Here is a 23,725-nt window from a genome sequence, read left to right on the forward strand (position 1 = left end):
TCTTACGGACACAAGTACTATAGATGCGGCCACTTCTATCTATCAGCAGCCGCAGAGCATGGAATGGTGCACTGCCTGGCAAGAGTTGACCATCAGTGGCACAGTACTTGGCAGGTAGTAATGGCCCATCAGGATTAACACAGCGGGGGTCCCAGATTCGGAATGGGACTCCTGTTGTGTGAATCCTAACGGACCGCATAAATCTATAAGCGACACACAGTAAGAGTAGACTGAATCCGTTAGTGGCTAGCCGCTAAGGTAATGAAGCTGCTTTTATTTTATTTTAATAACACAGTATTGAAGCAAGTGGTCTGTGGAGCTGAACCGCATTAATTTCAGCCTTGGGGACCCCTTGCTTCCCGTGTTACAGGCCCCCGTTTGGAGTCCCAGTATCTCCCTGTCCATGTCGCAGAAAGACACCGCATCATCCATCGGTAATTTGGTCTTTCTTGCAATGCAAGTGATTGCAGCATCCACCTTAGGGGGATTTTCCCAATTCTCAACTTAGTTTTTCCAGAATGTACCAATTCTTTGACAAATCTTTGGAGTTATCAAGTTTTTATCAGGCAGACTCCATTCAGCATCCATCATTTATTTTAAAACAGAATGTAAAGGAAAACTTTGATTTCTTCTGAGAACTACGGAAAAGCTATTCTTTTTTCTGGCGCACATCATCTGCATCATCAAACTCCAGTACCTCTCACATTGATTTAATCAATGGATCGACTAGATCCAAATTAAATTCTGACTCATCCAACACGTCATGATCAGATGAATCCCAGTACTACCCCTCAGAGAGCTGCTGTATGACGTCAGATTCCTCAGATGAAGATGCTCCTCTCCTACCCAGGCTTGTTTGGGACCTTGCTATCTTCTGGGTCTACTTAGTTGCTTGTAACACTGCTGAATCCAGAGATTGAGAGATGTATCCCTTTAACCAGGATAGGAAAGTAGACATCTGGTCATTGCACTCCACGGCTGCAGCCTTTTGATATTCCTTACATACTGTAGCTTCTTTGATTCGAGAGCCGAACAAATTCTACCCTTTTTAGGCACCTTCTTAAGCAGTAATGGCTCCTTGACTGTTTTAGACGTTCCTTCCTCTGGCTGAACCCCAGAGGTAATGCGTCAATTTCACTCTTGTTTTCTATCTAGGGACTCACCTAGAAGATTTGTGCATTGACTCCTTGCCTCATCCAGCTTTCAAATTCCTCTGTGCAATAGCAGCCTCCTGTACCTTAGAAATGCTTCAAGAATATCAGGCAACATTAGAAGGTATTGCCCCTTTAAAAACTATGGCGGGGTCTGTATGGCACCGACGCACGTAACGTCAGAGTGCCATTGCCGCATTAAGAAGGGAATGTGCAGGCTCGCGCTCTGATTCCACACTTCCTGCTCAAAGGGACAAGCGTATCTTACACTCGCCATGTGCGCCAGACTGCCTGTGTTCCCAGACGCTTCCGCAGGATGGTGTGACGATTTTCACTTCTCATTCGCCACACCTGTGGCTACATTGAAAAATAGGTTGCCCACCTCTGCTTTAAAGTTAAAGCAGTAGAGCGATAGAGGAAAGGGAGGATCTACGTAATGTTGTAAAGGAAGAAATAGTATGTTTGGGCCAGAATATGAATGGAGAAGAACAGTAAGTAGTCAAATGTCAACCTAAGCAACACGCTTTGGTGACTATGTTAATAGTGGTGCAGTTTACAGTGATAGAGAAAGGGGATATTGGACCAAAATGGAAATACACATATGTAATTAGAAATTTCAACCCACATTTGCCAACCTTGAAAAATTTGCTGTTTTTTTTTAACTTGGCAAACTTTTTACAAGTAATAATCTCCCCAGCCTGAAATATGGTTTAGCTGGAGGGGGTGGTGGTGGTTATTGTTTTTTTTTTCTTGTATAGCCCTGCTAGTTTTTTACGTAGCGCTTTACAGAGACATTTTTCATGCACAGTCCCTGCCCCGTGGAGCTTACAATCTATTTTTTCATGCCTGAGGCACAAGGAGATAAAGTGACTTGCCCAAGGGAACAAGGAGCCAACACCGGGAATTGAACCAGGTTCCCCTGCTCCAAATTCAGTGTCAGTCAGTGTCTTTATTCACTGAGCCGCTCCTTCTCCTTGGTGTGGATTCTTGGGATGCAAGAGAATTGGGGAGGCTGTGAGAAGGGGGAGTTCTATTTAGTAGAGTACCCATTTACTTATTTACCATCCAAAACACTAATTTAACAACATGTTAAGACATACCTTTGTTCACACCTGAGAAATATGCGGATTTAAATATTAAAATTGACTTTCACAGATCAGTACTTGCTCATCAATCAAACCCATATTTCACGGCATATTTCACATAAAATGAGACTTTTATTAAAAATGTCGAATTTTACCCAAATATTTTGGCCTAAAAGTTCTAGCAATTTTTTTTGCAAATCTAATTTGGCCAAGTACGCAAATCTGTATACTGCATGCAATTAAAACTTTCAAAGGATTGGATACCAAGCGGTGTGTGTTAAAATGAAATGGTGTCGAGCATAAAAGCATCCCAAAATATGTAGTTACAAATATTAATCTTATAATATTTATACTCCCAGCTATAAAATGTACACTCATCTCAGAACAGAGTGATTAGGCAGATGAGGCATTAACCCTATTGCCATCTGAGGAACCTTCAATGAATTGTGTCCCTCTGTCCAGCTAAATGGTTAATCACCAGGTAATGCTCTATTCTTATTGATTATTGTTCAAATCATTGAGGTACAGTACCTTGATATCTTCTTGTACAGTGCGGAAGTCCCTGCTACTGGCCATTACTCTGTAAATCACTCTCTGGTCCATGTGAGTCATCAGGCGTTTGCAGAGTAGGTCAGAGGCACTATTAGATGGAGCACACGTCAGCACATTGGAGTTAGGGATACACTTTAATACCTGCAGAAACAAAGTCGCAGATCTTAGGCTGGCTACATCCTAAACATGTTAAATGCTCTGCTTTTAGAATGTGTTACAAATAAAACAAGAGGACAGCAGAGAGGTATGTTGCCATTTTGATTGTCATTTATGGTACGGGGCATTTCAGGCATCATAGACATCAATGTAATTTAACATACCGATGTAGCCAACCTTCTTGCACACATTATTGTGTGGTAAGGCACTTCCTGAATCTCAAATGATATGATAATGCTTTAAAACTCAGAACAGCAGAACAGAGCTATCATGCCATAATATGCATAATAAAAAGTCAACACGCCCTAGATACAGGTGCAGCGGCTGTTATTGACCACTTCAAGCAGTGTATACCTCGGAATACCCATGTCACTGCGCGGGATTTCTTCCAACCGTAAGACGTAAGAGCACGCAAGTGCAGAAAATGGTATTTTAGTGTTCTGGTTTTTAAACACCTGAGATTGACACAGTAGCACAGTACTGTACACATTACAATTCATTCATTTCATTGCATTTAATTGCACACAATCCATGAAATTCAAACAAAGCAACCGTGATAAACACGTGTGCCTGGTGTGATTGGCGGCGTTAATGCCACGTGGAGTACAGCAGCGCACACAGAATCAGCGCCATGATTTGTTTGAATAACGGCCGCTGCATCTGTAACAGGAAGATACAATGTAACTAAATTATCTAGCAGCATAAATACATCGTTTGGGCAGGTTCACAGGTTTGCAAAACGAACTTCGTACAGTAGTTAGAGTTCGAATGAAATTTTTAGCCAAAGCCCACAGTAAGGTTTAACTTTGAAAACAAATTATTTTGTTTGTTCCTTTTAAAAAGTTGGTGAAGTTGAGTTTGCAAACTAAAAGCCCCTAAATGTATACCGAAAGTTAGAGAAATAAATTCTGCCTATTTTGATTTTTTTTCCCATAATTTAGCAAAACCAAACCCGAAACATGGAAAAATGTAAGAACCAAAACAGTGAAATAGTGCTTAACAGATACCTTGCTAAAAAAAAAAAATCTCAAAAGAAAATGTAATATTGAAATCACACTCCTTTCAAAGATGGTGTCACTTGTCACAGGCAGGACAATGAATAGCATCACAGGAGGGGACAGTTGGACAGCAGAGAGATGCAGAACACTGAACATGGCAGCACACAGAGGAAAGCCATGAAGTCCATTAATAGGGATGATTTAACTAATATTTGCAAACATTTATTAATGTTTTACAGTATAATGGGGAGAGGATACAGAACAAAGAAAAGAGGGGGGGGGGAGAGGGAGAAGATGCGAGTATACATCATGCACATATCACAGCTTTTATCACAAATATAACCCCCACAAATGAACTTGGAATACTAGTAAGGAGGGTGAAGGGGAGCGATATGAAGGGGGTGGGGAGGGACACACTCCCAGCAGCGAAGATTGGAATGCTCATAGGATATGATGTGTGTTTAAAATATATATTTTTTTTATTAAATAAGTAGTAACTGATACAAAAACATTAAGTTTATGGCTTTGTGTATTTGAGTGGTAGATTATCTATCTCAATGTCTTGTTTAGCGCATACACAGAGCATATACAGAACATATGTAGAGTGTAACTACCATTACCAGCCCTACTTTGTTCTGTAGCCCAATACCAAAGTAATAATACTTCCTATAACACCAAGATTATATCTCTGTATGTTTAATGATAGAAATTTAACCACTACAGGGTTAACACTAAACCAAACCCTAATCCCAAAATTGTACAATCCTCTGAGGCTACGACCCCAGTGGTCACGGCTGCGCATTCGCCGAAGTGCCTGGCAGCGCGTGCACAGTTTCAGCCATGACCTGTTCTCTGCGGCTGTGCTTTCAGAGCAGAGCAGGAGATCCAACAGGCGCAGCCATGACGTCACACAGCTAGTTCGCCCTCGCTGACTGAACCACCGCCGTGACCAATGCTTGGCCACCGCGCCAAAAGACAAAAATCTTTTCTTTTGGCCAAGGCGGTCACGCATCGCGGCTTGTGGCCTGTCCCATAGAGGGCTGTGCCTTGTGTGTGGTGCGCACGTCCGTAGCGTACACCACAGTGGCCACTGGGAACCTGGCCTAAGCCTCGCAGGGTAGCCACATTTTTAACAACGGTTATCTCAACACTTCATCTACCGAATTTAAAAAGGTGAAATCAGAAGTAAAAAGGACTTTGCAATGGTAAAAAGAAAAGAGATTGTTCATGAGTAGAGTAGATCTGATGCTTTAAGTGCTGTACCTGTTTGATAGCTTCTACCAAAGTAACTGTTTTCCCAGTACCTGGGGGCCCAAATATAAGGTATGGTGCTGGCCTGGATATTCCACTCACGATCTGTTTCACTGCATTGTATTGTTCTGGGTTATTCTCAAGAGTTCGGTCGTAAAGGCTGGAAATGATCAAATCAAGAAATGAAATGTACTGTACAACTGCAGCTGTTTAAAGCTGGACATTGACTTCACAAACATCTGTGTGGCTGTTGATGCAAGATGGAAAGCTACACACAACCAACTCCATGCTAAACACATTATAAAAACAACAATGGCCAATGCCAATCAGCAACCAAATAGTTGTCCCCAAAAATTGTACACATCTACTAACTTATCATTTTTGCTACTTTTAAATATGGTCACTGTAGCAGGGAAGTAAAAATACATACATGCAGTACTTTAAATGTTCTTGAAGTTGTTTTGTAAAAATGGAGAGCTATGATATGGGAGGGGTTTGATTTGGCTGGAAGCTTTCTTATGTCTTATGTCACTGTGTGATCAACAAGAGTTTGCATCCTTCTTCCCCCTAACTTATTTTTTATTGGCTCTGTGGTAAGGACTAGGTGGGTGATAATCTGAATTTTATAGGGGGTACTACTCCATATCGATTTGTTAAGTTAAGTTGTTTTTCTGTTCACCTTTGCCCCATATATGCCCCATCTATGTTGGATGAATGCCAAGTATGTGTTCAGATGGCAGTTCCTGTAAAAGCAGGAAGTCTGGACACACGCAATTTCACATTTTGCTATCTCAGCATTCAGTTTCTCAAGTCCCGAGTCAGAATTTATGACTTCATTCAAAGACAGACTATTGTGACTTTTAGATAAGGAGTTAATGTCAGAATATGGGAAGTAAGTTTTCTGCACGTATACTCGCTCGCTTGCTTAGCTATATAACCCCTGATGTAACCAAGAATAAACTAGGAGAGGTTTTTGACAACGATCACTGGTGTCCGACTCAATTACTTGCTCCTCCGAGCTGCTCGTATTCTTTTCCTGCTCAGCACCTTAAGAGTGGTAAAGGCCTACAGGGGGGTATCTGTCCGAGTAACGGAGAAGATTCCTACTTATGATGAAGTAGAGAATAAATTTACATTTAAGTGTAATAAAAACAATTGACCAACAACACGCCCCCATTCAGAAGAAAAGGATTTGTGCTTCATTTCAAAAGAAACAAAAGCAGCTCAGTCTTTTCTTTGAACATGGTTATATTTCTATAAGGAAGACCATTAGAGCATTCTTTACAAAAACATGTTGCACCTTTTTAAATGAAAATATAAATACTTTACTTTTTCTGCTGAATCTTTTATGGAATGTCAGATATACAATCTGCATTATGATTTCGATAAGAGGCACATTAATTAGCTGTGGAATGCAATGTCCACATTCCTGGACCACTATTTAGCTTAACCACAGTTCCATCCCCATTGTTCTTAATGATAACAGATCACATTCTGTTATAACACAGATCATCATAGTGTTTCCATAGGATTCAATAGCAGGGAGAGTTTTGAAAATTACAACACATACCACCATATTCTGACCAAAAGAAAACAATGGAGGCTGTTACAACTGTATTCAAAGATACGCTGCCCGTGCATATGACTCACCTTAGTCTTTTATCCTGAGGGATGATGCTCTCCCCACTGTTAGATGTTGGAAATAGAATATCCCTAAGGTTGTTCTCTTTAGCCAATTCAACTGCTCTGTGCTGTACTTTCAATGGCAGGCGGTTGAATGTAAATGTGACATCAAAAGTCATGTTGTCAATAAATAGTTTCAAAAGGCTGTAGGATAGGAGAATGAGAGAAACCACTGTGTTACTAATGAATGGCTACGCAGCACTGACTGCTATACAAACATATTATATCGTGAGATACAAAAAGTATTGTTCGAGGAATAAGAGAACACTCTGCCAAAGTAAACCATTAGCAGAAGATAATCACTGTCTCATGGAGCTAATGTGAAGTCTAATTAAACCTTATGTGAATAAAAGGTGTGCTACACCCAGCTTCAGTTTAAAGATGCAGAACCTTATAGTAACACATACAGCACTTACTAAAAATCTTTTCATCCAGCTAAGCACTAGCCAATTATGAGAGACGTTGCTGGAGTTTAAAGCAGCAGAAGTCCCCCACTCTCCCCCAGTCCGATACCAGGGCACTTGGGGAGAATTTCCTGGAGCTAAATGTCGATATTTTCAGCTACAGGGACACCATGTTTCCCAAGAAACTTACAGGTTTAAATCTTCTTCCAGGGGAAACAAAATGGCTACCACATCTTGGACCAATAGGAAGCTGGAGTCTAAATTGTAGCTTCGAAAAGGAAAGCCATTTAAATCCCCTTTTAAAACCAGCAAGTAATAATAGTAACCTCACCAGTAAGTATATGGAGAATACGGGGGTCCCCACTATGAAAATAGCACTGAACTAAAAAAAATAGGGGTTAGTTAGGGTGGATTGTTACTTTAATGAATAACATGGGTTAGTTCTATTTTGAACCATATTCAATTGGCTGGCGAAGTGAGAACAACATCTGATTGGCCAATTAGTAACCAAATCAGAAATTAGACAGTTAAAAAATAAATAACAGAACATCTAAAACAGTGTCGCTGTAACAAACTGTGACCGCATGGCACCTACAATAAAGGTTAAGCCTGCATGCTGCTTATGCCCATCAATACGGCTACACTATGGAAAGGGTTAACTTTTCACTCCTAAGGCCGAGTCCCCGGTGGTCATCGCGGCGCGTGTTGCAGCATGCGCGTCCCACACCACAGCACAGCCCTCTATGGGCAGGCCCCAGTGGCTGCGTGTGTACGGGCGCACAATGCGCTGACACATACGTGGCAAGGAAGACAAGAAAAAAGGTTGGTACTCTACTTTAAAGGGGATCACATAGAGCTCACTTACTGAATATTGGGGTGAACTGCATCTTTAAGGCACCTTATGGACTATTCAAATAAATGGGCCATAAAGCCTTAACCCTTTGAAGAGGTAAACGCAGTTACCACCTTTGAATCGACTGAGATAAGAATTTAAAGCTACTAAATGTGTTGGTTAACCAAGACCGTCTCAGATTCTGCAGGTCTGTAGAGAAGCAAATATTCAGTAAGTCAAGGATAGTTTTAAATAACTGGTTAAAATACCAAAATGATGTTATCTATTAAACAAATCACAGAAGGAAACCTGGTCAGTCTGTAATATTATGCCTGCATCGCTATGTACACCATTATCAATATACAAATGTAATTAACATGGATTGCCTTCAGTTGATATTATACTCCTTACTTCTGAGAGAAGCCCAGCTTCACTTTCTCCAGTTCCACCGCGTGCACATAGCCCTTGTAGGCAACAACTCCAAACCTGCCGCTTTCCGCAGCCACTGTGACAAGTAGGTGGTCTCCTTTTAGGACGGACGGCCTGTTCTCAGCCACACCGGGGACCTGAAACACAGAAAAATAAAACTATCACAGAATACTCTATTCTATATAGTGATTACCCGGGTAATGCATGATTCCCTTCGGGGAAATTTGAGTTACTGCATCATTTGCAAATTTGAGTACTACATACCCCCCACTCCTCACCATATTGATTAGAGAGGAGGCAGTGGGAGATTGAAGGCGGGGACGCCTTTAAATTAAACATGCTGATGCCATCCATATTCATAATGGGGTCTATGCACTAAAGCAATTTTGGAGCAAAAATTGGCACAGGATATAATTTATCTGGTATCTCTTTGTCTCAGCGTATTAAGGTTTTGCTCCAGTTGCTGCCCCATGTATATCAGCTTGCGATTTAAAGTGTGTTAATATGAGTAGTGAAGGAGGGCACACAGATTGTATGAGCTGTATCAAACTGTGTGCCCATGTGCATTCTTTTTTGCTCCTCTGCATCAAAATATCTACCAGGAGCCACAAGCTTGTTATATATGACACAGCTGGGAGCACAACATGATGCAGTGCAGTAAACGTTTTCCTCTCCTTTGATTCGCAGATTCAGTCATTTACTAATGCCAGAGAACGTCATTGCGTCTGCATTCCCTTACCAAGCTGCAATGACAGATGGAAAGCCCCTCTCTCCCACTCTGAGCACCCTATGGCCCAGTGCCCATAGAGCATGAATTCACAGAAGTCTTTTGAACCACTTAGCTACCAAAGGGGCCTGAAATGCATCATTAATTATGGGAGTGAAAGCGTTAAAAATAATTGTGTTGCGGGCCAATCCAGCAGACATCTTCCACTATATTTTTCTTTAACTAATATAATGTACACTAGCCCTGAACCATGCATTTATATAATATAGCAGAAAAAGAGACAGTGACGCCTCATATTTACATTGAGAACCAGGAGCCGTTTATTCCTTGGATCCCGTTGCATTTTCTCGTTCTTAATGTCGTATCTCCTGATATCCACCTCCATCTGGGTCTCCTCCAGGTGAAGCAGCAAATGGAACCTATTGTCATAGTTTTCAAAGTGCAGATCACTGGATAGCAGATCTCTGATGAGCAGCGAAGAGGAGAGAGGGTGAGTAATATTCCCTCCAAACCTTGCCCCTAAATACCCTTAATATTCTCCATTTGCACAATTAAGGAAGCAGCTCCCCCCTCCCCCCTATACACACACCCCAACCAACACTTTTTATTGTATGCTTATCATTTTTGTCCATAGATCTGTCTCTGTCTCTCTATTCCTCAGATCCCTTGACTTGGTTCCCATTCAATTCTGCATCACTTATAAAAAGCTATTCCTCTCCTTTAATGCATGAGTTCCGAAGGGGCCATATCCCCCTCTGGTATATTACGTTCATGTAATCGCTCCTCGGGAGGAGCAATGATCGCAATGTCACTGATGACGAAACTGAAAGAGTCATCTCTCCTATTCCTCATCTGGTCAGATCATATTCAGCACTCCAAAGGAGTGCGGGACCCCACCTCCACTTGAAAACAAGCAAGGAGCCCATGATGTAGCTGGTACGTCACAGGGCACCAGACCTCATGACGTGGTGGCTACTTCATGGGGCACTGAAGCAGTTAAGGCTTTTCTCATCTCTGTGTCCCATGTGTCTCTACCGCTCTCTGCCATTTCTCGCACACTGTCCTTACCTCTAGAACTCCTTTTTCTCCCGCCTGAAAAGTCGCCTTTATAATGAAGCATTTTCATAGCACTGTAACATGACCACCTGACCCCCTTCATACATACCTGTAGAAGCTGCTAAAGCTTGAATTCAGTGTTCTCAGACTGTCATGGAACAGAAATACCCCTGTCTGCCTTTTCTGTTTCAGCCCCCCTTCCCTTGGCAGTTCCCCCTGCTAGCTGCACTAGGATGTCACTTTCCTTGCAGTTCTCTCTCAGTGCAGATGGAATGGATACATTATGTATCTCTTTTTCCTTCCAGTCTGTCATTCCCCTGGTTGCTCTGGCAACTTCTCCAGTCCTCCTAGTTTTGGGCTTTCCCATTTTCCCCCTTGTCTTTTGCTGACAGTTAGTGCAGTCTCACTGAACCTTTAGTGTGACCCTTGCCCCTCACTTCCTTTTCCACCATTACCTCTGGATGAGTGAGCACTGCTGTATACTCCTGTATGGTAGGATTATCTTCTCACCTGCTCTTAACTACCAAGGCACCCACAGAGAGACACTATTCATACATCAACATCTCTTCACAAGTGACTGTATTTTATGCTACTTTCCCCAAATAAAGTAAAGAAAAGAAACAGAACTTGTTGTGCTTGGAAAAGAGAGCCGAGTTGACACTATCTGAGCTAAATCATCTTACACATGACCCCTGGCTTCCAGAATAGTGAGAAGATACCGTGTGCCTTACAGACACTTACAGGAGCTGCTACTCCAGACTCCATGATAAAACAGAGCAGTCTCTGCACACAAAGAAGCACCAAGTAGCTCAACTGCACACAGCCTGCAGCCTTAACAGACAAGCAGCAGCTTACACTGCACAGCAGCTTACACTGCACAAGCAACCTTGCACACGAGGCAGCAGCTTTGCAGACAAACAGTGCTCCTTACACAAAACCTAATTGCCTTTCTCTGTCTGAGTGCACCCCCTGCACAGCCCCATAGTGAGGATCCACCATCTCACCTACCCCTGCGCACGTCCCCACGGCCAGCGCCATCAAGGGCCACGCCACCGGACACCCGCCAGGACACGGGTCAGAGCCACCGGACACCTGTGAGTACAGCTACCCCTACGCTGCACGCTGCAGGACACCGCTCGGCATCATCTGAGACAGACGCCCATCGCTGACAAGGTAAAAGACCGCACGCCACACGCACTGGCTAAAGGCCTACACACACCTACAGCATGGCAGAACTCAGAGCCTCACCAGACATCACGCAGGAAAGCGATCACTCAGACACAGAGACCGCTGCGCATCTGCAACAGGCGCAGGCAGGCGCAAGGCCCAAACGGGCAGTCACACTGACACAAAAGGCCCGCGAAAAATATGAGACTGACATTGAAGCGCACCGCGCTAAATTAGAGTTGGCCTGGGAAACAACCACACTTGGGATATGCAATGTCGCCGGTGCTGGTAACTATATACAACAGCTCGAGCAGACAATAACTCAATTGAAGATAGATCACTCGCGCTATCAAGCACTGTCACAGGCATATTTCACCTAACAAGAACTAACACGGAAGATAGCCTGCGAGAACGCGACCTGCAAAAGGCGATCGACCTAGAACGTGATGGCATCGTGCAGACCGCCATCACGGACGCCCAAAGTGAGAGAAAAGGGCTCCTCCTGGAGACAGCGTCACAGCGCTCATGTACATCCAAACACTCATCAAGGTCAGCAAGATCAGCGCAATCTCACGCGTCAAGCGCAAGCGCTACCAAGGCGCGAGCCACCGCAGAGGCCGCACGCGCCAGGGCCGGATATAGTCGCAGAGAAGCAGCCATAAGAGCAGGAAGAGCGCGCATAGAAGAGGAGGAAAAGACAGCCGCCGCTAATGCCGCTGCCGCTGCCGCCACTGCCGCAGCGACTGCGCGCAGGAAAGCCGAATTTGATGCGGAACTAGAGACACTTAATCAAGAGAAGGAAGCCACTGCCGCCATAGCCCAAGCTGAAGTCCTAGAAGCAGCCGCGCAACAGGATGGCGGGGAGCAACCGTACAGACGGATAGCCTCAGAGGATCCAGCCCAGCGCACTGAAGACTACGTAAGGAGCCTCTTCAGTGTAAACACCAGCGCACCATCTCAACACGGATGGAGTTACTCCACAGACAATAAAGACTTGGTAGGCCCACGAGGAGAAGATGCTGTTCCTTCAATGGTACATGCTGCCTGGGATAGCCACAGCCGCAATAGTGATCCACACGCCAGCGCGTACACGGATGCACCACAACAGGCTCGCAATCCAGGTAAACCCACGCGGGAGAAAACAGCCCCTCACACTGGCCAGCAGCCATCACGCGTCCACGCCAAAGAAGAGGCGACCGCACAGACCCTCCCAGCAACTACCTCAGAACGGGACAAACACGCCGATGCCTCAGGTCTGACAGACATAGTCAAGTACATGATCCGGCGTGACCTGGTGCAAGCAGGACTCACCAGCTTCGACAACCGCCCTGAGAACTACCGGACGTGGAAGTTCACGTTCAAAGACGCAATCAACAGCTTGGACTTCTCAGCAAGGGAAGAGCTCAACCTGCTATTCAAGTTCCTGGGGAACGAATCCAGAGAGCACGCGAATAGACTGCGGGCGGCAAACGCGCACCAACCCCAAGTAGGTCTTGACCTAGTGTGGGAAAGGCTAGAAGAGTCCTACGGCAGCCACGAAGCAGTCGAGGATTCGCTCTTCAAAAGAGTCGACAGCTTCCCCAAGATCACAACTAAAGACTACTCGAAGTTACGAGAGCTCGGGGACCTGCTGCAAGAACTGGAGTTCGCAAGGAAAGACCATTCCTTAATAGGTCTCAACGTCCTAGACTCAGCTCGTGGAGTGAGACCCATCCTGGAGAAGCTACCCTTCAACCTCCAAGAAAGGTGGATTTCACAAGGTTCCAAATACAAAAAGGGAGAAGCAAGTCATTTACCCCCCATTCTCAGTTTTCTTGAGCTTCATTCGCGAAGCAGCAAAGACGAGGAACGATCCCAGCTTCATCTTAGGGACGCAGACCACATCCAGCGCCAGCCACCCGAGGAACGAAAGGTCAGCAGGGAGATACAAGGACTCCAGAACACCCATCTCGGTCCACAGGACGGACGTGCCCCCTACGACCCACACGAGTCCCGGCCAGGCGGCCGACAGGAACAAGAAACCAAGGGACCTCAACAAAGAATGCCCTATTCACAAAAGGCCGCATCCGTTTAACAAGTGTGTCGGATTCAGAATGAAACCCATAGAGGAGCGAAAGAACTTACTCAGGGAATGGGGAGCTTGTTTCAAATGTTGTGCTTCCACAACTCATTTATTCAAGGACTGCAAAGAAGCTATGAAATGCACAGAGTGCGATAGCGACAGGCACATAGCCGCTTTACACCCGGAAGCTATGAAGCCCAAAGCAAGCAAAGCCCCTAACTCTTCGACATAGCAGGGCGGGGAGGAAGAGGTGGGAGATACACCCCCCACGACGTCGGTAGCGTCCAAATGCACAGAAGTATGCGGAGAAGGGAACGACGTCAGATCTTGCTCTAAAATATGTCTGATAGCCGTGCACCCAGAGGGACAACCCCAAAGAGCTAGAAGGATGTATGCGATCATCGACGACCAGAGCAACCGATCACTGGTCAGGTCAGAATTCCTCGACATGTTCAATATTCAAGACAGTGCTTCTCCTTACACTCTCAGAATATGCGCAGGGCGAATGGCGACTACAGGGAGAAGAGTGAATGGCTACACCATATGCTCAATAGACGGCAAAGTGAGCATGCCCCTTCCCACACTCATCGAGTGAAATCACATGGCAGAAGATAGGAGTGAGATCCCCACACCAGACGTGGCGCGACACCATCCCCATCTAAAAGCGTATCCCACCACTAGACGAAGGCGCACAGATCATGCTGCTACTTGGCAGGGACATTATGAGAGCACACAAGATCCGCGAACAGCGAAACGGGGACCACAACGGCCCAACCGCTCAAAGGCTCGATCTAGGATGGGTGGTAGTGGGAGAAGTATGCATAGACAGAATACGAGGACCCGACAACGTAGGCGCCCTACGAACAAACTTGTTGGAGAACACTCACGCATCCCACTTCAAACCCTGTCCGAACCACTTCCAGGTCCACGAGAAGCTCGAGACCAAAAGGAACTATGGGGACGCGCCTGTGGCAGGAAAACACCCCAATGGCCTAGGGGGTACAGTGTTCCAGACCACAAAAGATGACGACAAACAGGCGCCATCAATGGAAGATAAAGAATTCTTGAGGTTAATGGATAAGGAGCTCTTCAAGAACGAATTAGGCAATTGGGTGGCCCCACTACCATTCCGCTTGCCAAGAAGACGCCTCCCAAACAACAGAGACCATGTCATGTCTCGACTCGCTTCGCCGTAACCTACAAAGGAAACCGGAGACCAAGGAACACTTTGTGGCCTTCATGCAGAAAATCTTCCACAGCGGCCATGCAGAGTCGGCGCCCCCACTGAGAGAAGGCGAAGAATGCTGGTACCTCCCGTCGTTTGGCGTCTACCACCCCCAGAAACCTAGCCAAATTCGAGTGGTATTCGACTAAAGTTCTCAGCATCAGGGAGTCTCCATAAACGATGTTCTCCTCATCGGGCCGGATCTGACGAACAGTCTTCTGGGAGTGTTGATCTGCTTCCGCAAGGAGCCAATCGCCATAACAGCAGACATTCAACAGATGTTCCACTGCTTCCTTGTGCGAGAAGACAACCGTAACTACCTAAGATTCCTGTGGTACCAAGATGACGACATAGAAAACGAAGTCACGGAGTACCGCATGAAAGTACATGTCTTCGGGAACAGTCCATCACCTGCGGTGGCCGCCTACGGCCTCAGAAGAACGGCCCAAGACGGAGAAGCAGAGTTCGGGAAAGACGCCAGGAGCTTCGTCGAAAGAGACTTCTATGTGGACGACGGATTAAAGTCAGTTCCCACCGAAGAAGAAGCCATAGATCTACTCAAAAGGACGCAAAAGATGTTAGCAAATGCCAACCTAAGATTGCACAAAATAGCCTTCAATAGTGCCAGAGTGATGAAGGCGTTCCACGCAGATGATCAAGCAAACGATCTCAAGAATTTGGATCTGTGGACCGACACGCCTCCCATACAGCGGAGCCTGGGGATAAGCTGGAATCTTAAAACAGATACCTTTACGTTCCAGGTAGCCATCGAAGAAAAGCCCTTCACACGTCGCGGAGTCCTGTCCACCGTTAACAGTCTTTACGATCTGCTAGGATTCGTGGCTCCCGTCACTATACAAGGGAAGTCTCTCCTCAGAGAAATGTCCTTCGAAAAACAGGAATGGGACACCCCACTACCCACAGAAAAACGGAAAGAGTGGGAGACGTGGAAGCACTCCTTGAAGGCCCTTGAGCAACTTCAAATCCCACGCCCCTATTCACCTATATCTCTCACCGCCGCACACAGCAAAGAGCTTTGCGTATTCTCAGATGCCTCCACAAAAGCTATAGCAGCGGTGGCCTACCTAAAAACCACGGACGTGGGTGGAAGTCACCACATCAGGTTCATCCTTGGCAAGGCTAAGCTGGCGCCACAACCCGACCATACTATACCCAGACTCGAGCTATGTGGTGCAGTGTTTGCGGTAGAACTGGCGGAGCTCATCGAGAACGAGATGGACAGCAAACCAGATGCCGTCAGATTCTACACGGACAGCAAGGTGGTACTGGGATACATATAGAACAAGAAAAGGAGATTCTACGTATACGTAGCTAACCGTGTAGAAAGAATCAGGAAGTCAACCCAACCAGAACAATGGCACCACGTGCCCACAAATCAGAATCCTGCAGATCACGCCACCAGATCAGTACCCGCATCTCAACTGCAGAGCACATCGTGGCTCACAGGACCAAAGTTTCTTGCGCAGCCCGCGGAAACGCCACCAACCCCAGTTGGCGACTTTGAACTCGTGGATCCCGAGAAGGATACGGAGATAAGGCCCCCACAAGTATCCGTGTTACTCACCAATGTATTGCACAAAAACGCATTCGGATCACATCGATTCCATCGCTTCTCAAGGTGGACAGCCCTTCTGCGAGCAGTAGCCCATCTCAGGCATATAGCCTCCTCCTTCCGCCAGACACCAGATGGTAAAACTACCGGCTGCCACGGCTGGCACATCTGCAAAGAGCTGCGCACCGTGGAGGAAGTCACAAGGGCTAAGGAAACTGTTCTCAGTCATGTTCAGAGAGAAACGTATGCGGAAGAGATCAATTGCATTCGCAGAGGGAAGAGTGTTCCCAAAAACAGCCCACTTTGGAAGTTGAATCCCTTCATCGACAATGACGGCCTCATGAGTAGGAGGCCGCCTCAACAAGTCCCAACTGAGCAGGGAGGGAAGCAATCCCCTTATCATCCCCGGCCGACATCACATCGCCACTTTGTTGGTGCGCTACTACCATGAACAAATCATGCATCAGGGACGACACTTCACCGAAGGCGCTATTAGGGCGGCGGGCATTTGGATCGTTGGCATGAAAAGGTTCGTGCCCAGTAATCTCCACAAATGTGTCAGGTGCCGAATGCTGCGAGGAAAGAGCCAAGACCAAAGGATGGCAGATTTACCTATCGACAGACTTATAATCAGAACCATCCCAAGCGAAGACGAAAGGGTTCGCAAGGTAGAAGTTCGGGTGACCCAGAATGGGATCGTTAAAACCTTTTTAAGACCTATCACAGAGACTATCCTCCTAATGCCCAAATCGGACTATAATAAGGAAGAACTGACTACCAGTTCTATGAACTCTGAGAGACATTGTGGTGCATCAAGCTGACCTAGAGCTGTGCCTCCACCTACCTTACCGAGATGGCAAAGGACGTCAAGCTGGTGGTACCGGCCGGTATCCCACCGTTATGTGGACATGAAGTTATGTTATGTTATATTGCACATATATTCCACATACACCTTAAATAGTGGTATCTCCAGATACCAGACGGGGAGTGTCATGGAACAGAAATACCCGTCTGCCTTTTCTGTTTCAGCCCCCCTTCCCTTGGCAGTTCCCCCTGCTAGCTGCACTAGGATGTCACTTTCCTTGCAGTTCTCTCTCAGTGCAGATGGAATGGATACATTATGTATCTCTTTTTCCTTCCAGTCTGTCATTCCCCTGGTTGCTCTGGCAACTTCTCCAGTCCTCCTAGTTTTGGGCTTTCCCATTTCCCCCCCTGTCTTTTGCTGACAGTTAGTGCAGTCTCACTGAACCTTTAGTGTGACCCTTGCCCCTCACTTCCTTTTCCACCATTACCTCTGGATGAGTGAGCACTGCTGTATACTCCTGTATGGTAGGATTATCTTCTCACCTGCTCTTAACTACCAAGGCACCCACAGAGAGACATTATTCATACATCAACATCTCTTCACAAGTGACTGTATTTTATGCTACTTTCCCCAAATAAAGTAAAGAAACAGAACTTGTTGTGCTTGGAAAAGAGGGCCGAGTTGACACTATCTGAGCTAAATCATCTTACACATGACCCCTGGCTTCCAGAATACAGACCAATGCAAAACATTTCCATTATTTACAACAAACACGTAAGACACACTGTAAGAGGTATTGAATATTTATAAAGAAGCTGATTTAACCAATACGTTTTTTTTTTTTAATGATCTGCTACAGCGACAGCAAGAAACTCACATTATACTTAACTTACTTATCCTGCTGGAAAGCGACAGGAAATCTTGTAACACCTCTTTTGCTGGAGAACAGCCCTGCGTCGATGCAATCCTTTAGATGACGGGGGGTAGGGTAATCGTGAAGTCGGATCTGACGTTCTAACTCGTAATCCATGGAGCTAGGGAGACATACATTTGTTTTAAGTCAACAGTAACTGAATTGCGTTATTGCAAATCCAATAAATGGAGTAGCATCGTACAAAGGATGTTGTTCCTGAATGTCACAAGATTGTGAGTTTAATTCCTGTATGTGCCATTTTCACGCAGTGTGATCCTGGGGAAATAATAAAAGTAAAGTATATTTCTAGATACAGCCGTTATTGCACCCATTTGAGTGCTCCAGCAAGTGAAAAAGCACATTAGCCCTGCCCTTTGCTCCCATGTGGTTAATTCAAAACAATGGCCTCTTCTGCCGTCGATGTGTTGTGTATGTCTTGCTGCAACGCGCCACCAAGAGCACTAATATTGGCTACATCTGTACACTATTTGGCTACATCCCACAATGTATTTTTCATTGTGGTGTAGTACGATATACTTACTGCATCCCCCCACCCCCTGTGTTTTTTTAATACATTAGTTGTGTAGTATGAGACCTAATGCATTATTTTTTTTTTAAATCTCCACTATGTCCTTTTTAAGGAGTTTTAATATCTTAAGCTTCCTTGGATTGCTATAACAACCATTTACAAAACCACAGCACTTCCTCTTTTGAAATAGGCAACCATATAATGAACACTGGGAAGCAGGATCTTTGCACATCAATCACAGGAGAAAGGATCGATCAGCAGCTAAGGTACAATAATTACATTTCCTTAAAGCTAAGAAACTGTGACATCTATTAAAACAGAAAAAATTCAACCTCTATTGCTAGTTTAATACTAAAGCATGTTTGCTGGCATGAAGCGCTGCTCTTAGAGCCCCAATTCCACTTAACAACATACACTGGATGTTCAGCAAAGTTAAAGCACCCCATAATGTAGCAGCGCGACTAACATATTCAAAGGTTGTCACTCTTGTGACATGTTTTAGCCTTTTCAAACTCCACTCAAGACATAACAAATTCTATATGTGTTATATAGATTGGCATATGTAAGAATGCTGTATTCTTTACAAAGTTGCATTGATGTCTGCCGAGATTAGGCATTTTCTTCAAGAAATGACACACTGTACTAGCTATATTTAAGAGGCCCCACCACAATTGTTTTACATCAATATATATTTGTTTTAATTGAGATCTGCTTGAGAGCTTAATGGTAAAGTATTTGAGTAGGTGGAAACATGAAAGGTTAAAAAAGGAAGTCCCTTTATTTGAACCATAAGGTGCTTTTACTAGGGATTCACAGCCCATGGTTTTTATTTATCGAAAGAGATGTTGCAGAAACTGGAAGAATCTTACGTTTCAGGTGGAACTCCTTCATCCACGTTAATCATGGTTGGTCTGGGAAGGTTTCTCTGGTATGGAGTATAGGTTGATGATGGTCCTAGGGTTTCAGCCAGTTTACTGTTAGATACCACTGATAAAAACCTTCCAATGATAAAAGGGCTGGATTCATCCTCAACACTCTTGAATTCAAAGACCATTGTGATAGGGAAATATCCATGGGAATCAGTGGAGCACAAAACACAGATCTCATAAGAGGTTCCTGAAAATAAATATTAGTAGATTATGGGGGTGATTTTCTAAGACTAAATCAAAATAAAAGCAGTTAACACTGGATTAGGTGCGTTATCCCGCAATGGACCTTAGTGAAATCACCTCTAAGATCATACGTTACCTGCCTTTTATAAAATCACTAGCTGAGAGACCCGGCGTTGCCCGGGATGTAATGTTCCCGTTCCTCTCTCTCCTCCCCCCTCTCTCTGTTTGTCCCCCATTCACATCAATCCAGTCCCCCCCCTCCCTCCCTCCTTTACAGCTTCATGTAGCGTGTGTGCGTCAGTCACTGTGTGTTTGCTCGCGCGTCAGTGAGTCTGAGGCAGAAACACAAACACACACAGACTGACTGACGCACACACAGTCAGTGTGTGCCTCAGTCAGTGTGTGCGTGCGTCAGTCAGGCTTTGTGTGCGCGTCAGTCAGTGTGTGCGTGCGTGCGGCAGTCAGTCAGTGTGTGCGCGTGGGGCGTCAAAGGCAGGGGGGGCGTCAAAGGGAGGGGGGGGGCGTCAAAGGGAGGGGGGGGGGGTGTCAAAGGGAGGGGGGGGGCGTCAAAGGGAGGGGGGGGGCGTCAAAGGGAGGGGGGGGGGCGTCAAAGGGAGGGGGGGGGCGTCAAAGGGAGGGGGGGGCGTCAAAGGGAGGGGGGGGCGTCAAAGGGAGGGGGGGGCGTCAAAGGGAGGGGGGGCATCAAAGGGAGGGGGGGGCGTCAAAGGGAGGGGGGGGCGTCAAAGGGAGGGGGGGGCGTCAAAGGGAGGGGGGGGCGTCAAAGGGAGGGGGGGGGGCGTCAAAGGGAGGGGGGGGCGTCAAAGGGAGAGGGGGGGGGCGTCAAAGGGAGAGGGGGGGGCGTCAAAGGGAGAGGGGGGGGCATCAAAGGGAGGGGGGGGGGGCGTCAAAGGGAGGGGGGGGCGTCAAAGGGAGGGGGGGGCGTCAAAGGGAGGGGGGGGGCGCCTCAAAGGCATGGATTCCTCCCCCTGCATTTCCTGCAGTGGACAGGAGGGGGGGGGCAGTGGACAGGAGGGGGGGGGCAGTGGACAGGAGGGGGGGGCAGTGGACAGGAGGGGGGGGCAGTGGACAGGAGGGGGGGCAGTGGACAGGAGGGGGGGGCAGTGGACAGGAGGGAGGGGGCAGTGGACAGGAGGGGGGGGGCAGTGGACAGGAGGGGGGGGGCAGTGGACAGGAGGGGGGGGGCAGTGGACAGGAGGGGGGGGGGGCAGTGGACAGGAGGGGGGGGGCAGTGGACAGGAGGGGGGGGGCAGTGGACAGGAGGGGGGGGGCAGTGGACAGGAGGGGGGGGCAGTGGACAGGAGGGGGGGGCAGTGGACAGGAGGGGGGGGGCAGTGGACAGGAGGGGGGGGCAGTGGACAGGAGGGGGGGGCAGTGGACAGGAGGGGGGGGCAGTGGACAGGAGGGGGGGGGCAGTGGACAGGAGGGAGGGGGCAATGGACAGGAGGGGGGGGGCAGTGGACAGGAGGGGGGGGCAGTGGACAGGAGGGGGGGCAGTGGACAGGAGGGGGGGCAGTGGACAGGAGGGGGGGGCAGTGGACAGGAGGGGGGGGCAGTGGACAGGAGGGGGGGGCAGTGGACAGGAGGGGGGGGGGCAGTGGACAGGAGGGGGGGGCAGTGGACAGGAGGGGGGACAGAAGGGGGGACGCAGTGGACAGGAGGGGGGACGCAGTGGACAGGAGGGGGGGGCAGTGGACAGGAGGGGGGGCAGTGGACAGGAGGGGGGGGCAGTGGATAGGAGGGGGGGGCAGTGGATAGGAGGGGGGGGCAGTGGACAGTGACACACACACACACACACACACACACACACACACACACACACACACACCTCAGTTGATGCGCCCTTTCTCAGTTCCGTTTGGCGCCGGAGGTGGGGAGCGACACCTACCTGTACTTCCGGGCGCCGCCACCGTCTGACTCGGCGCCGCGAGGGAGGAAGGGGGTCCGCCATCTTACGCGCCGCGTGGCAGCTGCGGGAAGCGAGGTGATTTGGAGCGGGGAGGGGGGAGAGGTGATTTGGAGCGGGGAGAGGTGATTTGGAGCGGGGAGAGGTGATTTGGAGCGGGGAGAGGTGATTTGGAGCGGGGAGAGGTGATGCCGCTGGGGAGGGGGAAGAGGTGATGCCGCTGGGGAGGGGGAAGAGGTGATGCCGCTGGGGAGGGGGAAGAGGTGATGCCGCTGGGGAGGGGGAAGAGGTGATGCCGCTGGGGAGGGGGAAGAGGTGATGCCGCTGGGGAGGGGGAAGAGGTGATGCCGCTGGGGAGGGGGAAGAGGTGATGCCGCTGGTGAGGGGGAAGAGGTGATGCCGCTGGGGAGGGGGAAGAGGTGATGCCGCTGGGGAGGGGGAAAAGGTGATTTGGAGAGGGGAGAGAGGTGTGTGTGTGTGTGTGTGTGTGTGTGTGTGTGTGTGTGTGTTATTTATTTTTTTGGACCTTTGGCCCGTCACTCCGCCTCAGGCCAATGAGAGGTGTGGGGGGCGGGCCAAGGGGGTGGTGTGAGTGTGTGAGGCCAATGAGAGGTGTGCGGGGGCGGGCGGGCCAAGGGACCAATGAGATTGCCGCTAGGGACACCGGACATCCAGCAGGCAGGCAGGCAAACATACAGTGCTTTCACTAATATAGTATAAGATAAAGTGACGCAAGGACTGGATTAAAGTTAGCCACTCCTACGACCAAAGTACATGACTGAATGTGGGTAAAATAATTCAAAGATTGTAGGAACAATAAGTATTCTATAACAGAAGGCCTTGACTGTAGCAATTAAGTGATTTTAAATCGAAATAGAAATTAAAAAAGGGTAAAAGAAAATAATATAGTTATCTTGAGGTAAATGTAACATGTAATCATCTGATAGAACTGATAGGGCACTAAAGGTGGTCAAGACAGCTATACTATGTAAAAGGAAATTAGTCAACAAACTACAATATACTCAGATTGAATCTAGAATACATATGAAACAAGTTAAGGAGAGACAGCAATCAATCCTAAGCCAGCGTAATACTCACAAATCGTAGCTTTATCCGGATTCGTATTAAATAGCACACATGGCTTATTGATGCAAATGGTTACTTTTATTCAGAAAAAAAACATACCACAAAGCAAGCGACGTTTCAGTCCATACAATCTTTCTTTCATCGGGTAAGTGACCTTATCACATCTAGTTTTCAAATATCACCTCTATGCTGATAACATACAAATTTACGTTTCAACCCCTGACCTTGCACCTGCTGTACAGACCAAAGTCTCAACATGTTTTTCTGCTATATCAACCTGGATGGCCCTCCTATGATTCAAACTTTACATGTCCAAGATGGAGCTCCTCATATGTCCTCCCAAACCAGGCCCAACTGCCCCCTTCTACATTACTGTTGGTAGTACTAGAATAAACCTAGTATCGCAAGCACGCTGCCTGGGGGTTACATTTGACCCCTCCCTCACATTCTCATCTCATTCACAATGTAGATAAAACCTGTCTTTTTTACTTCCGTAACATTGCATTGCCCTTTCCTCTGTCCCTCTACTGCTAAAACTCTAATGCAGGCCCTCATTCTCTCCTGTCTGAACTATTGTAACCGTCTACTGTCCGGCCTTCCTGCCTCTCACCTGTCTCCCCTACAATCTATCCTAAACACTGCTGCTGGGAATCACTGTACTCTCGCCTAAATCAGTTTCAGCGTCTCCTGCTGAAATCGCTCTCCTGGCTTCCAATTAGACTCTGTATCACTCCTCACTTTTAAGGCTATACACTCTTCTGCTCCTCATTACATCTCAGCCATAGTTTCTCACTCAACACCTGCCCGACTCTTGCGTTTTGCTCAAGGATGTCTTCTGTCTACCCCTTTTGTATCTAAAGCCCTCTCCCGCCTAAAACCTCTCACTCACTGCCCCAGCACCTCTATCCTTCCCCTCAATATTCAACTGGCACCCTCTCTCTCCACCTTTAAGACCGGTCTAAAAAACACACCTCTTTAACGAAGCATATGGGTAGCTCCTCTGGC

At 47.1% G+C, this 23,725-nt stretch overlaps 1 protein-coding gene across 1 annotated transcript in view; it reads right to left on the reverse strand.

Moving 5' to 3' along the window:
- Nucleotides 1-23,725, reverse strand: part of LOC142502831 (putative helicase MOV-10) — a 91,822-nt gene that overhangs the window by 48,406 nt on the left and 19,691 nt on the right. The window contains exons 5-11 of the mRNA XM_075614387.1: nt 19,468-19,714; nt 18,050-18,190; nt 9,570-9,732; nt 8,524-8,678; nt 6,844-7,020; nt 5,206-5,353; nt 2,768-2,929 (exon numbers count right to left, since the gene is read on the reverse strand). Coding sequence (XP_075470502.1) covers nt 2,768-2,929; nt 5,206-5,353; nt 6,844-7,020; nt 8,524-8,678; nt 9,570-9,732; nt 18,050-18,190; nt 19,468-19,714 — 1,193 coding nt within the window. The remainder of the gene's footprint in view (nt 1-2,767; nt 2,930-5,205; nt 5,354-6,843; nt 7,021-8,523; nt 8,679-9,569; nt 9,733-18,049; nt 18,191-19,467; nt 19,715-23,725) is intronic.

Source organism: Ascaphus truei, chromosome 9, assembly GCF_040206685.1.
Source record: "Ascaphus truei isolate aAscTru1 chromosome 9, aAscTru1.hap1, whole genome shotgun sequence".
NCBI lineage: Eukaryota > Metazoa > Chordata > Amphibia > Anura > Ascaphidae > Ascaphus > Ascaphus truei.